General features: G+C 38.6%; 1 protein-coding gene across 9 annotated transcripts in view; it reads left to right on the plus strand.

Annotated features, from left to right (window-relative positions):
* PPP2R2C (protein phosphatase 2 regulatory subunit Bgamma) overlaps positions 1-13,567 on the plus strand; it is a 192,239-nt gene that overhangs the window by 88,111 nt on the left and 90,561 nt on the right. For 2 of the 9 annotated variants that reach the window (XM_029961866.1, XM_018089137.3), the window contains exon 2: positions 6,816-6,965. The exons of the other annotated variants lie outside the window; for them this stretch is intronic. Coding sequence is in view for 1 of the 2 variants with exons in the window: in XM_018089137.3 (XP_017944626.1) it covers positions 6,917-6,965 (49 nt within the window). In the remaining variant the exon portion in view is untranslated. The remainder of the gene's footprint in view (positions 1-6,815; positions 6,966-13,567) is intronic. 9 annotated transcript variants of the gene reach the window in all.

Consider the following 13,567-nt stretch of genomic DNA (forward strand, 5'->3'; position numbering starts at 1 on the left):
GGGGTTAAAATAAGTGAAACCTTTCCAGCAGTTACTTTGGTGACCTGCTGTGCAAACTAATAATGCCATGCTAATCTCCAAAGGAGTGTCAGTCACAGTCACATTTGAATTTCAGTATTTCAGGAAGGAGACAATCAAGAGAGGGAAATTAGCTGAACTAGTGCTATTTTGTATTATTTTAAAATTTATAGTCAAGCAATTACATCAAGAATGGGAGGTGTGTTTTAAGGAGGTAAAGTTTTGTTTACAGGCTTTTTTTGTGAACTACAATTGTAAAATATTAATAAGGAGACATCACTATATGTTCTTCTTTCTTTTAGCTTATACTCCAGTGATAAATAAGTAATAACATATAGGATGAGGGTTTGAGATATTCAGCATATAAAAGAGGGTGATTGTGACTAAGTGCAGGTTAACACATGAACTCTGACATTTATTTTCTCGATTGTTAGTGATGAAACCGCACAATTTTCACAAGGAAGCTTAAGTGTTCTTTAGAGAAAGACTTTGCATATGCTAGGACAAATAAAATAGGTATTTTTCAGAGATTGTTTATTTCTAAGCATTCTAGCGTTTTCCACACTAAAAAAAAAGGCAGACTACAAGAAGTCTCCTAAAAGGATGAACATTGTAATTTGAAAAGAAAATAGGTATTCGTGGCTGTTCACCACCTGGGTATTAATGCAGGCAATTACAGGGTCCTGCTTTTCAAACATTATTATGTTAGAGCAAGAAAAGAGCCAATATTGTATTTTATATGACCTTTCTAATACTATATATACACATATAGATTTGTGTTATTTGTCTCGGATTCACTAAATGTTTCTTATGTGTGGCTCAAGGCATTTATTTATTGCAAGGCTTCAAGCTGTGGTAAGCAAGGTCATAGATTAAGAATTGATTTCCACAGTTGCTCTAGCATACAAACTAAATTTCTCTTGGTTGGTTATAAAAACTACAACTGGGCATAAATTCCGCTTTTCAACATTGTCTTGAAAATTAATGTTAAAGCAAATGAGAAAATACTCTGTGTGTTGTGTGCTTCATTTAGACTTTCAGCTAAAACTTAAGGAAAGCAAATTTATTTTATTCTGCAAAATACTAAGTAAAACTGTGCTAGTAATAAAGTTTTTATTTCACTTGGGGTTTTTTTGTTATGACTATTATTTTTTTATTCAGATTTTCTGGATAGTTTCTGTCAAATCATATTTTGATCAATATCTTGTTTAGTCCTTTGTTTCTGCTATATGCTCCCAGAGTAATTTCTAATTACAACAGGGCTTTCAAACTGGAATATAGTTTCTTTCTTTTGGAAACAGACAATCCTACTAGAAATAGAAAATCCTAGTGTTTTGTTAGCATTGTCTATAATGTGAAACACATCATCTTTTAAACTGTATTTAGACTGCAAACTGAAAATTCACTGGACCAAGGAAGTATGTTCTGCACGTGTTCTTAAAGTGTTCTTTGTGCGTTTTGATGTTGGGTTTTACTTTTAAGGTGTGCTTTGTGTTGGTCACAGTAGTAGAGCTAAACCATGTGCAGCAATCAATTTGTTTCAACGTAAATTCACTCTGATGAATCTTTGCCACAATACACAGATTCCTGGTAACTACATGATAAACCTTAGGTCGTGGAAATTGGCTTCTTAGATGCATCTTTAAAGAAAATATTTCTGCTATAATATCTTACCCTCTGGTTTTGGATTAGTATGCCTAGAGCGGAAACCATAATTTGTGGTGCGCTTTCAGATCACAATCAACATCATCAGGTGGCTTTAAAAAATATTAGCTTGGACTCTGCTGTTCTGCACATGTCATAGTTAGTGTTTCTGCTATTAGCAGAGGAAATAAATGGTAAAATTATTTTTCTAAGGTAACAGAGAGTATTGTCTTGGCTTGATGGGAATTCTTGGTTTGCAGGGCACAGTCCACACTGTACCTTATAGCACTGGCCTGTAAGGAGGAGAGTAGTGTGTCAAATGTTTTGTGGTACTCTGTTTTACTAAATCAGAGGCTGAATTGCCAACCCTTTTTTTTACAGAAGTCACATTATGTATGTAAAGAAAAGCAGTTGGAAAGCAAAGTGTTGTGTGATGAGAGTGGTGAAATAGTTTGGTGACTAAAACAGATAGGGATTTAAAATATAAACTTCATTAAGGAAAAAATGTGTGTGGAAATGAAGTACCTCAGACATAGAAATTACTCCTCAATTCAGATGGATGTTTTGGAGAAGTTGTGAAATTCATCTGTTGGTAGTGATTCTTATCCCATCCCTGAACTGTATTTCTGCAGGATTAGAATACATGGACCTTTTTTCATGGGTGTTTCTAGCAAACCAGTTTGTTAGCACTTGACCTTATTTTGCAAAATCTTGAGTGGCAGGCTTATTTTGGTGTTTTGAAAACTGAGGATTTTCTCAGTATTGAAAATGCCCATGTCGATAGCAAAATTCCTTTTGACTTTCTTGAGATTTCCATATGGAGATATCTCAAAACAATTCAGCTTTGTGGTGAAATGCAGTGAATCTGTTCAACTCAGACTTTCTCAGAATAATAAAACAGTCTCACTGAAAGCCTTGTTAGGAAGGAATTACGATTATCAAGTCTGGTAGTCAGGAAGGCTTGTTGTTAGTGTATTACTGCAGGACAACTCAAGCATGGTTATGCCTGGCTGAATAAAAGATTTATGCCCATTTCTAAATGTAGATTTCTTTTTTTGAAAAACACTGAAATATGTATGAAGAATTTTGGACTGATTCATTAACTTTGAATAAATTCCTGTGACAAATGAGGGACATGAAGAGAAAGCAAAAATAAATAGTTGAGCAAGACTCTTTATGTGAGGTTGGCTGCCTGCAGACACACAGGACTAGTACAGATAGATCACTGATAATTCATTGTAGATCCACCTGCTGGTAAACTTTGAGAAACAGAACCTTTCCTGAAGCAGATACGGCACCGGCCTCCTCTGTATTGATGTAGTGGTACAGATTTTCAGATTTTTTTCTTTTCTCCTGTCCTGCCCCAAGGCAGGGGAACCTGGAAGAACTGCTGATCAGTTTTATTCTGCTCCTATGATAAGGTTGGTATAGTAGTGCTACAGATCTGGTACTCTACCTTTGGGTCCTTCTTGACATCAGATGTTTTCCTAAAAGCTACAAAGCCAGTCTCTCCAGTCACCTAATTCTCATGCCCAGTATGTTCTCAGCATAGATCCATTCTCTAGTAACACTCAGTGCAAACCATTAAAAAAACAGTGTTTCCAACAAACAGAACACAAAAGGCTGGTGAGCAGGGAGAGGGAAGGAGTCCTGCCTGTTGTGCCCTCTGCAGTGTGCCCCACAGAGAGAAAAGAATGGAGGGAGGTGAAGGGAGGTGAACCATCTGTTGTATAAACCACCTGAAAAAGACCCTCTGAGATTTACGGGAAGGAGTCAACAGTGTATATTTGAGGAAGGTCTGTCTAGCTACAGCCTAGAAGTTTGGTTTTATGTAGGAATGTGTTGTGAAAAATGCTATTTGGAAACATGCACCTACAGCATGTATTTGGGACTGCTGGGGTTTTTGAGTTAGCAGAGAAGTGTGCTGCTGTGGTGACTTAGGGCCCCAAAGATGATCAGCAGGCTGTTACACTTCTCCTATGAGAAAAGGCTGAGAAAATTGAGATTGTTCAACCTGGAGAAGAGAAGGCTCCACAGTGACCTTGTTGTGGTCTTTCAGTATCTAAAGGGGGGCTGAAAGAGAGCTGGAAAGGGACTTTTTACATGGACATATAGGGACAGGACAAGGGGTAATGACCTTAAACTGAAAGAGGGCAGGTGTAGATTGAGTATTAGGAAGAAATTATTTTCTGTGGGGGTGGTGAGACACTGAAACAGGTTGCCCCTAGAAGCTGTGGATGGCCCATCTCTGGAAGTGTTCAAGGACACATTGGATAGGGCTCTGAGCAGCCTGATCTAGTGGAAGGTGTTCCTTCCCATGGCAGGGGGTTGGAACTAGATGATCTTTAAGGTCCCTTCCAATCCAAACCATTCTATGATTCTATGACTTCAGTCTTTCCTTTACATTTTAATTCTGACATGTTTGTTATCTCAGAACTTGATGTGAAATCTAGAAAACTCTGTGATCTTTCTGGCTTTAATTGGAAAATTAAACCTGTCAAGTTCCCTGAAGGTTTAAAGTGTGTAAATGTAAATACTCTTATCATACTGGCATTTTTGTAACACAATTTTTGCTTTTTCCCATATTGCTATCAGAATGTATGTATACTCCACTGGTAGTATTGTTACATTAGTGGGGATTAATGCTGCAGAATCCAGTATCTGCAGGCAGAGGGCTAACCACATCATTTCAGGGGACTGCAGTCATTTACATTTGATTGGGCTTACTCGGATGCATATGCAACTTCTGTGCACCCCACTGTACAGCACTTGGAGCCAGGCACTGGTCTGAAGAAGGCAACTAATAACAGGAATTATCTGTTGCTCTTTTGTCTGCACATCTGCTTGGGAGCGTAACTCCTTGGCATGAGTTAAAACAGCAGTGAGGCTTCTTTGACCACTCTGAGGGAAAAACTACAAATCATGCAAGTAGTACCTAGTTATGCATTCCCAGCTTCATCTTTCTGCCACCTGCTGCCTTGCTCTGACATGGGTGGTTCTGTGAACTACACTCAGGCAGAAGGTGTGAACAACTGGTCTTGCTGAGACTCTTCTGAGCCTCCTTCTCTGTCCTGTAGCCTAAACGCCAGAAACATCTTTCCAATAGCTGACAAAGAGTTAAGATTACAAAACTCAAGTAGACGTGTTCATTGGGTTTTTTTCCCCTCATGATAGCATTTTTGTCAAGGACCAGATGCCAGCACCAAATGATGGTGTTTGGTCCCATGTGGCTTTATTCTCTGTTGGATGGTGGAAAATGGGACCTTGATGTTAATTGGGGGAAGGATCTGGATGAGCAAGAAGCTGCCAAACAATGAAACTGTGGGACCAAAGGAGTCCTATAATGTAGGTTTCAAATGCTCTATAATTTAAGAAGGATCAAGCTTATTACTTCATTCTGTTTTGAAACAGCTTTAATCATACCTCATTCTTCACTGCTGCTCTGCTGTGGAATTTTTGCTTCTTGATAGGGCTGACTTGAAACATTTCAGGTTTTTCTCTCCCCTGTGTAAGGGGTAAACACATAGCCAAGCATGAAGCAGTTCTGCACTAAGAATTCTATCTCTGTGGTTACTCCATTGCTGTGATTTCATTTGAGCAACTCTAGATTTCGGTACCTGGTGCATCATTTTGCTTTCAGTTTTTAATTAAGAAGTTTTCATAGCCAGAAAACAGAACAATAGGGGGTTTTCTATCCATTAACAGCCCCTCCTCCCCCTGAAAAGGTTCCACTGTGAGTGAAATGCCATTAAAAATAACATTGGTACAGATGCCAAATGGGAAGAGACAGCAACCATATAATAAAGAACAATGCATTTGTTTCTCAATGAAATGTATGTAAAATAATAAACTATTTTAAAACAGGTTTTCTTCCGTTTCTCTGCTTTTAATCTCAGTTCTCCATAAGAATAGTAATTTTTAACTAGGCAGCAAAGACTTCAGTTCCACTTAATGTCTCAGTAGCCTTGCACTGAAATGCTAGTATTTTTCAATACTGATACTTAATTTTAGCAATCAACCCTTATGCACTGACTGTCATGAAATTTAGTACTTTCTACACTTAGAGGTTTTGATAAAGGCATGCAGACTTATTTTAATGCATCACTATAAGACAAAATGAGACGATGGATTTTTCATAAGGACACACATTTTTGTTTACAGATAGATGAACACATTAAGCTGTGCAACAGCTTTATCTAAGTAGATGTAGAAGTCGTTGTTTATGCTGGGCACAAGTTACTTTTTCTCCCCAAATGCAGGCAGAACTTACATGGGGGATGAGTGTTGGAGCTCATCCTTGCTTTGCTGTCTGGATCATGAGCATCTGACATGACAGTTCTCTGCTTGCTGCAAAACTACTCTACTAACTCCATGCTGTTCTGATTGCTTTTTGTGTGCATGTTTCCTGACTCATTCGTACTTTTTTTTTTAAATTCAATAACAGTTATTTCTCTTTTACTCAGAAAGAGAAGGTGCTGGTAAAAACTAGTTACACTGGACAGTAATAGAGAAACAAACAGCTATTCAGACTCAATTTAAGGAAAAGACTTTGCTCCTTTACTGTCCTTCTTTGAAATAAATGAAGAGGTGGTTTTATTCTTTTGTCCACACACATCTTTACACTTCATTGCTAAACTGAGAGATGCTTTCTCTACCTAAACTTAAAGTAACCCTAAGAGTAGTCTTAAGAACTTGAACCCACGTAATCTGTGTGCTTTCAGTCTGTATTTGTTGTTTGCAAACTGAATGTAATTTGGTTTCACAGTACTCTCAGTGTGCCAGAGAAGAACTAATCCTGTGGATGAGTAGTATATTGCCCATATTGCCCATTCCTAGTCCTGTCAGGCCATATGAATGAGCCTGGGCCTGTGCTGAGGCTTCCCCCTTAATACAGTCTCGTAATTTGGACTGATGTAACCTCTTTATATTGGGTGGAGAGTTTGTACTGTGAATCACAGTTGAGTTTACAAGGGAAAAGGAGCTCAGATACCTGCTGAAAAGACTGTATTGATAGAAAGAGCTGCAGTATTGGATGTAGATCTAACTGACACACAGTCTTGAAAAGGTGAGGACTTGAGGGAGAAATTAAATGACCTCTCTGTTGTACAGCAGAAGTGGATCAATGGCTTTGTTTTTATGTTTTTGTTTGAAAGATATTCCCTGCTGGCTGCAGAGTGGGTGGATTCAGCTTCCTTCTGGAGCCTGAGCAAATCATTTGATGAAGATCTTGCTTTCTGCTGCATCCTAAGACAACATGGAAGGGGAGAGCATCTATGAGGTTGATTCTGGAGATGGACTTGGAGGTAGGGATGCCTATCACTTACTTTGTTTCCATCCCAGATGCTGGTTACAGGGATTCCTTATGACAATGGACCTTGGAACCAACAAAAAGCAAATGTGATAAAAGCATCTACAGTTCACTGATTGTATTTTTGTTACTTTACCAACAGGGAATAAAAATTTTTCAAAACAACTGTGTCCTAGAGGAAGTGGCCCACCTAGACAGTGCATGTTCTGAATGTTGTTATTTAGAATCTGAGATGTCCCAAAAATAATGCAAACCCTAAAGACTTACAATAAAAGTAAAGCAATTTCTCTCTTTCTTTGTTTCTGCTTTTTCTGTGTCTCACACACTAAGTAACTGTACTACACACACTGTTTTGTTTGTATTTTTTAACTGGACTGCAGATGATGGAATGAAATGGTACTGAGCCTTTTATGCTACTGACCCATGTGTAGATGGAGACTTTTCATTGACCTAAAATAAAGACTTTTTGTTCTTACTTAGCTACTAATTCTACAAGTGTCCTTTGGCGAGTTAGATAACATCATTGCTGTGGTTTATCATTTTCATAATGGGGTGAAAAACTTCTCAGAGACAATAATATTATATCCTTTTATAGAGCTGCTGGTTTTGTGTATAATGCAGGGGATCTTTGACAGGGTGTTTGGATAGATCTGTCTGTTTTAAATTTGTGGCTTAACACAGCTTCTTCTGAGACTAACCAGTCAAACATCTTTAGTTTGCAGAACACCTTGAACTGCCTAGGTCAACTCTTGTTTGAACTCAGAAATCTGAATATTATGGGAAATAATGAAGTTCTACAGTAAAAGGTTGTAATAACATAAGACTGGGTGTGCTGCACATCTGTTTAATGGTTTAGATGTTTTCCTGTGACTGGACGGTAATCAGGCAGATTGTTTTTTGTCTGAGTGTACTGTGCTTGTGCTAAGATGCCCTCTTCTGTGTTTAAGATTTCTGTAATTCTTTTCCTGGGCCCTAGAGGTATCAACAGTACTGTTAAGTAGGAGGAACAGTTCCAGCGGTCTTGCCACAGAGTTTCCTTCTCATGGATAAGTTGCTTCCAGACACTCATCAGTTGGGCTAACATGCAGATATATATTCTTAAACAGTTTATTTTTTTTAACAAAAAAATGATGGTTCAAATTACTTTTAAAATTCCTGATAATACTGTCTTATGAAATAATTATTTTGTTATAATAATAATTTTGTCATAGCAAATTTTGTGATAAGAACAATATAAGTATTTGTGCTCAGATAATGCCTTTCTGCTAGGTGAATGAAGGATAATAGAATAGCAGGATTCTCTGACATTCTGTTGTTCTGTTGCCCTCTCCCAAAGTTTTGGAAACAGCTGGAACCATGGTTATGGCAGTTACTTTCAAGCACTAGTTTTGGCATTACCACTGTGTGCTTCAGTCACTGGATGTCTCCTGCAGTACTGCAGCTTTGTCAATTATTTCATGCCACTTTGAGTATGGAAAAATTGTTTCAGAACTCTGGTCAATGACAATTTTGTATTCCAGCCCTCCCTGAGGTCTGACCTTTGTTGTTGCAATAAGTTTCTGTCCTTGATCCACATTTTTCTAATTTATAGAGGCAAGAGTGAGTGTGTTTTTAAGTGTGCAGAATGGGTAACCATTTTTCTGGCTTGTCCTCCTTGCTTTTCTTTGGATTCTGACTTAGGATTGTAAACTCTTCAGAGCAAATTTAACATTTTGGGGAACAGAATATATTGTAATTGACGTAAGTTGAGTAGAATTACTGTCATGAGAACAAAATCTGGTCTTGCACATCATAGGGCCATACTTCCAGTCAGCATCTCCAGCATACATATTATGTATTGTGTTTTTTTGGACAAAGTGTGCTTGCCTGAGTAATACCAACCACAGAGTACTATTTCACATTGTATGCTCTTCCTGGATAACTGTTCAAGCGAAAAAAAAAGATTCCTTGCTTCATCCATTATAAACAAAACGAAGGTTTTTCAAAACAAGTTAACCATAAAATCCCAGTCTGAAGTATGAGGAATGGGGAAGAGTGAGCACTCTGTGATGATCAGCCCATCAAGCATTCTTATCTGATGAGGAAGAAAAGTGTTGGATACTCACGTGTTTTAAAATCAAGGGCAACTAAAACTTTGAATGTAGTTTTGCTAAGTTTCTTGGATTCTCTTTGTCCTGATTTTCCTTTATTTATACTTTTGATATCTACTGTTTGTGGAGCCAGATTAGTAAATTTTTCTCTCTTTTATGGTATGTGAAGTAAATGAATTTGTGATGTTGAAATAAAGTAAGTATCTCTTGGAAGAAAAATGGCATGCATGCTTTCTGAGTAGGTACATAGTTCTCAGTAGTGTTTAACAAGTTCTGTATACATGCTATATATATATATATTATAAATACAGACATGCCTTGAGGTATGTAGATATCAAGCACAGACTTATGGTTAAAATTAGGCTGATTTCATGTCTTTATGATATATCAGAGATCTGAGACAAAACAGAAAGGTGCCCATTTCCAGCAACATGTACAGAACATGTCAAACAATTTACTGATGTGATGGAATCACCTCCAAAACCCAAAGTATGTTTCATTGATTCAAGGTCTGTGGTCTCTGATGGAAGAGTTTCTGGGGACCGTAAACTCCCTGTAAGACTGCATAAGTTTGAAGGTCAAGACCTGAAGAATTTTGTGACCATTTATTATTAGATACAAAAAACATACTACCAAAAATATCACCTTATAGTTAATTATTTCCTTAATGGAAAACCAGGCCACTATTTTTAGGAACCCAGAGTAAGGCTTTATCCCTCATTTTAATTGCAAGAAAGTGCATGGATAGGTGTGTGTGGTTTATAACACTCCTTAATGTCAGTAAAAGCTCAGAAATTATGCTGATAGATCAAGTAAATTATTTTGATACTGTGGAGTTATGGACTTAACTCTTAACTTCTTTGGTTTAAAAATTAGCCCTAATGTGAAAAGCAATTTAAGTGGCTGTGCTGTGGGTATTGTATCTTGCCTTCTTGACTGGATAATACTTCATAGGACCTTTGAATTCCTCTTAAATGATGCACAAGGAGGAACAAAGCTGAAATTTTCCTGGCCTGTAAAGCCAAGCTCAGTCTTGGTCCTTTTTATGCAGGCAAATAGAGTCGTCAGATTAAAGCCACCCCAAATGTGGTGGAGAAGAGAGGGGACTGTGATTCTTCACTGTGCAGTGAAGACATATTATAGCTCGCCTAGAACAGGTGGGTACCTCTACTTCAGAGCAAAGACTACATAGCTTCAGTTGCCTAGGAGAAATTTATGCTTTCCTCAAACACAAGTACTCCATGGTGGGGTGACCTTGGCCGGGTCCCAGGTGCCCACCAACCTGTTCTGTCCCACTCTTCAGCAGGACAGGGGAAAAAAATAAGATGAAAGAAAAAGGAGGACAAACATCACTCACCAGTTAGTGTCACAAGCTAAAAAGGCTTGACTTGAGAAAGATTAATTTATTGCTAATTAAAAATATAGCAGGTTAGTGACAAAAAACCCCTCAAAACTCAAACCACCTTCCTGTCACCCCCTTTCCTCCCAGACTCAACTTTACTCCCAACTTCCTAACTTTTCTGCCACTTCCTGCCACCCCTGAGCAGCACAGGGGCAATGGGGAATGAGTTACTGTCAGTATACAACACTTCATCTCTGCTGCTCCTTTTCCTCCTGCTCTTCCCGTGCTCCAGCATGAGGTCCCACTCAGGCATAGTCCTGATAGTCCTTCATAAGCTTTTCCAACATGTGGCCTTCTCCACTGCTGCAGTATGGATGCTTTGTACAGGGCACAGTCATCAGGAATGTGCTGCTCCAGCACGGGTCCCCCACAGGCTACAGTTCTTGCCAGAAGACCTGCTCCTGTGTGGGCTTCTCTGTGTGGGCCACGGCTCCTGTCAGGATCCTGCTCCAGCCTGGGCTCTCCATGGGCTGCAGTTTCCTTCAGAGCATTTCCACGTGCTCTGATATGGGGTTCTCCATGTGCTGCAGGGTGGATCTGTGCTCCACTGTGGTCCTCCATCAGGTGCAGGAGGACAATGTGCATTGCCTTCGTCTTCTCCATTGGCTGCAATGGAATTTCTGCTCTGGTGCCTGCAGAACAACTTCCTCCTCCTCCTCCTCCACTGACCTTGGCATCTGCAGGGTAGTTTCTCTCATGTTTTCTCATTTCTCTCTCACAGGTGCTGCTGCAGAGGTATTTTAGCCTTTCTTAAATATGTTATTACGGAGGTACCACCAGCACAACTTGTGGGTTCAACTTGGACAAGCAGTGGATTTGTCTTGGAACTGCCTCTGTCCAACATGGGGCAGCCTCTGCCAAAACGTTGCCCTATAAACTGAATGCAGACTTACTGTAATTCCACAGCAATACTCTTTCAAATGTATTCCTTATAGGCCTTATGCAATTCTTAGTGGGTTTTGTCGTTAAGTGATTGTTCTTTATTATCAATATCTTGACTGCTTTGGTATGTTCCTAAAAGTGATCACTAAAATGGGCAATGTGGAGTTAAGTATATTTGGAAATGTTTCTTTAGAAACTTTTAATCCTTTTATTTATGGAGTGATATGATTATTAATTAAAACTGAAGGTCAGACTCTACTACTACTCTACTTCCATGACTTGATTTTTCAAAATTTAATCCTTACTAGATATATACATAGAATCAGTACTATAGGACACATTTTTCCTTGTTCTCTGAACTGTATTTTAATAAGAACCTGAAGATTCATTGCTACCCAAAAGGTATTACAGGGAAGAGATTGGGGAGGGGTTAAGCAATTTTTGTGTTTTTGTGGCGTTGTTGATATTATGCCAGATCTGCTTTCGGCCTGGTGTTTTCACTTGTAGCTCTTGTTCAAGTAAAAAATCCTTCCTGCATGTTAGCAAGGCTGCAAGGCAGTTGCTATGGTATTCAGCAGTTTTTTTATTATTTTTAGCCAATCAAGTGGCTTTTGTGATGATTCAGCCCAGAATAAGAAATCGGTCACAAAGGCTAGAGCTGTATCAAAAGAGCAGGTATTGTTGACTTGAAGAATCTAAGGAGGTTGGGAGAACGGCAGAATTTGAGTTTTTAGAAAATATCACAGTCTATGCCTGTGATATATATTCTGATGTGTAACTAGATGCTAGTAATGGTGGTAACAGCACTCGTTCTTTTTCAGGATTATGTTAAAAATTGAATAACTGGACTAATTTCTCTATATTGTTTTATCACCCAAAAGGTATCAGTAATTTCTAGCTAGAACATTATCTAGTGTTCTTATTCTGTATCCACTTTTGATTGGTTTTCATTGTGTTACTAAAAGGTAGGATGTTTCCGAGAGGATATTATTTACTCATAGAAAATCAACAGACTGCTGGTTGTCTGCCCAATTTTAGTGTTGCTGCTTGGCTAATCAGAAAATTCTGGAAGACTGCTAGATAATGTAGAAGGATTTAGAAGTTCTAATGGTGCTGATATGTAGCTGCAGTGATACAAGGATAAAAGAAAAATTAGATAGTTAGAGGTATATTCTGATAGGCGAGGACAAAAGGAGGGATGGACTTTTGCGAGTCTTCTGCAGGTTTTATGGAGCTTCTTGGCTTTGAGGCAAGGTGGTTTTTCTAACCCACCCAGCCTGCAACTGTATCAGCAGGACAAATAAAAAACAGAACCTCTTTTACAGAAAGCAACTTACTGCTGAACTCATGACTATGCCAAAAGTAAAACTTTTAAATTTCAATTTAGAAATGACTCTTGTAGAAGACAGTGCTACATACTAGAAGTCCATCAAAATCTAGACAGTATACCTGATAACAATAAGTATGTAGAAACACATATTTGAATATGGAAATAACTGGACAAAAAAAGTAAAGATTTCTACTTGGAATGCTTTTTTCTGCGTGCCCTATACAATACAGTGTCACAGTCCTTTCCCTATGGATAGCAGGATCTTCTGAAAAAGCCTTTGCCTGTTGCTCCCAGAAGTGTCATGAGAGCTTTTGTTTGTTTGCTGTCCCAAAGCTTTATGTGCTATCCCTTCTTTTTCTGTATGCAGGTAATAATGTCCCACCATGGACTAAAATGCTGGCAGTGAATAATGATATCTCTATTCTCACTATGAGCAAAACCACCTCCCGGTTATCAGGGGTTTGACTAAGAATAGCAACAAAGTGATGAAGTTGAATCTTGGAGAGGCTTTAAATGGTGCTGGTAGAGATGGTGAGCTTTCCCCCCTCCGTAATAGCTCAGTTTCAGTGGTTGAATTCCTCATTGTTATTGGACATCCAGGCAAACCTGAGTGTGCTGCATATGTGCCACCAGGATAGTAAAGCAGTCAGCTGTGATGTTCAGGAAATACAGGTCCTGAACGCATGTGGTATGTGAGTTTGCAAGAGATCAAGATGAAGATGTGCATCAGCTCATCAAACAGAATCAAAAATCCACCTGCCAAGATAGTATCAAGAAAAAAAACCAGACCCAAAACCAGCAGAGCAAAACCATATGTGTCATAGCAAACTAAAAGGAAGCGTAAAACTCTTCCTTGCTTATAATAAAGAGCAAGTCTTAATTTATTACACTGG

The sequence above is a fragment of the Manacus vitellinus genome, unplaced genomic scaffold (genome assembly GCF_001715985.3).
Source record: "Manacus vitellinus isolate BGI_N305 unplaced genomic scaffold, ASM171598v3 scaffold_0_pilon, whole genome shotgun sequence".
NCBI lineage: Eukaryota > Metazoa > Chordata > Aves > Passeriformes > Pipridae > Manacus > Manacus vitellinus.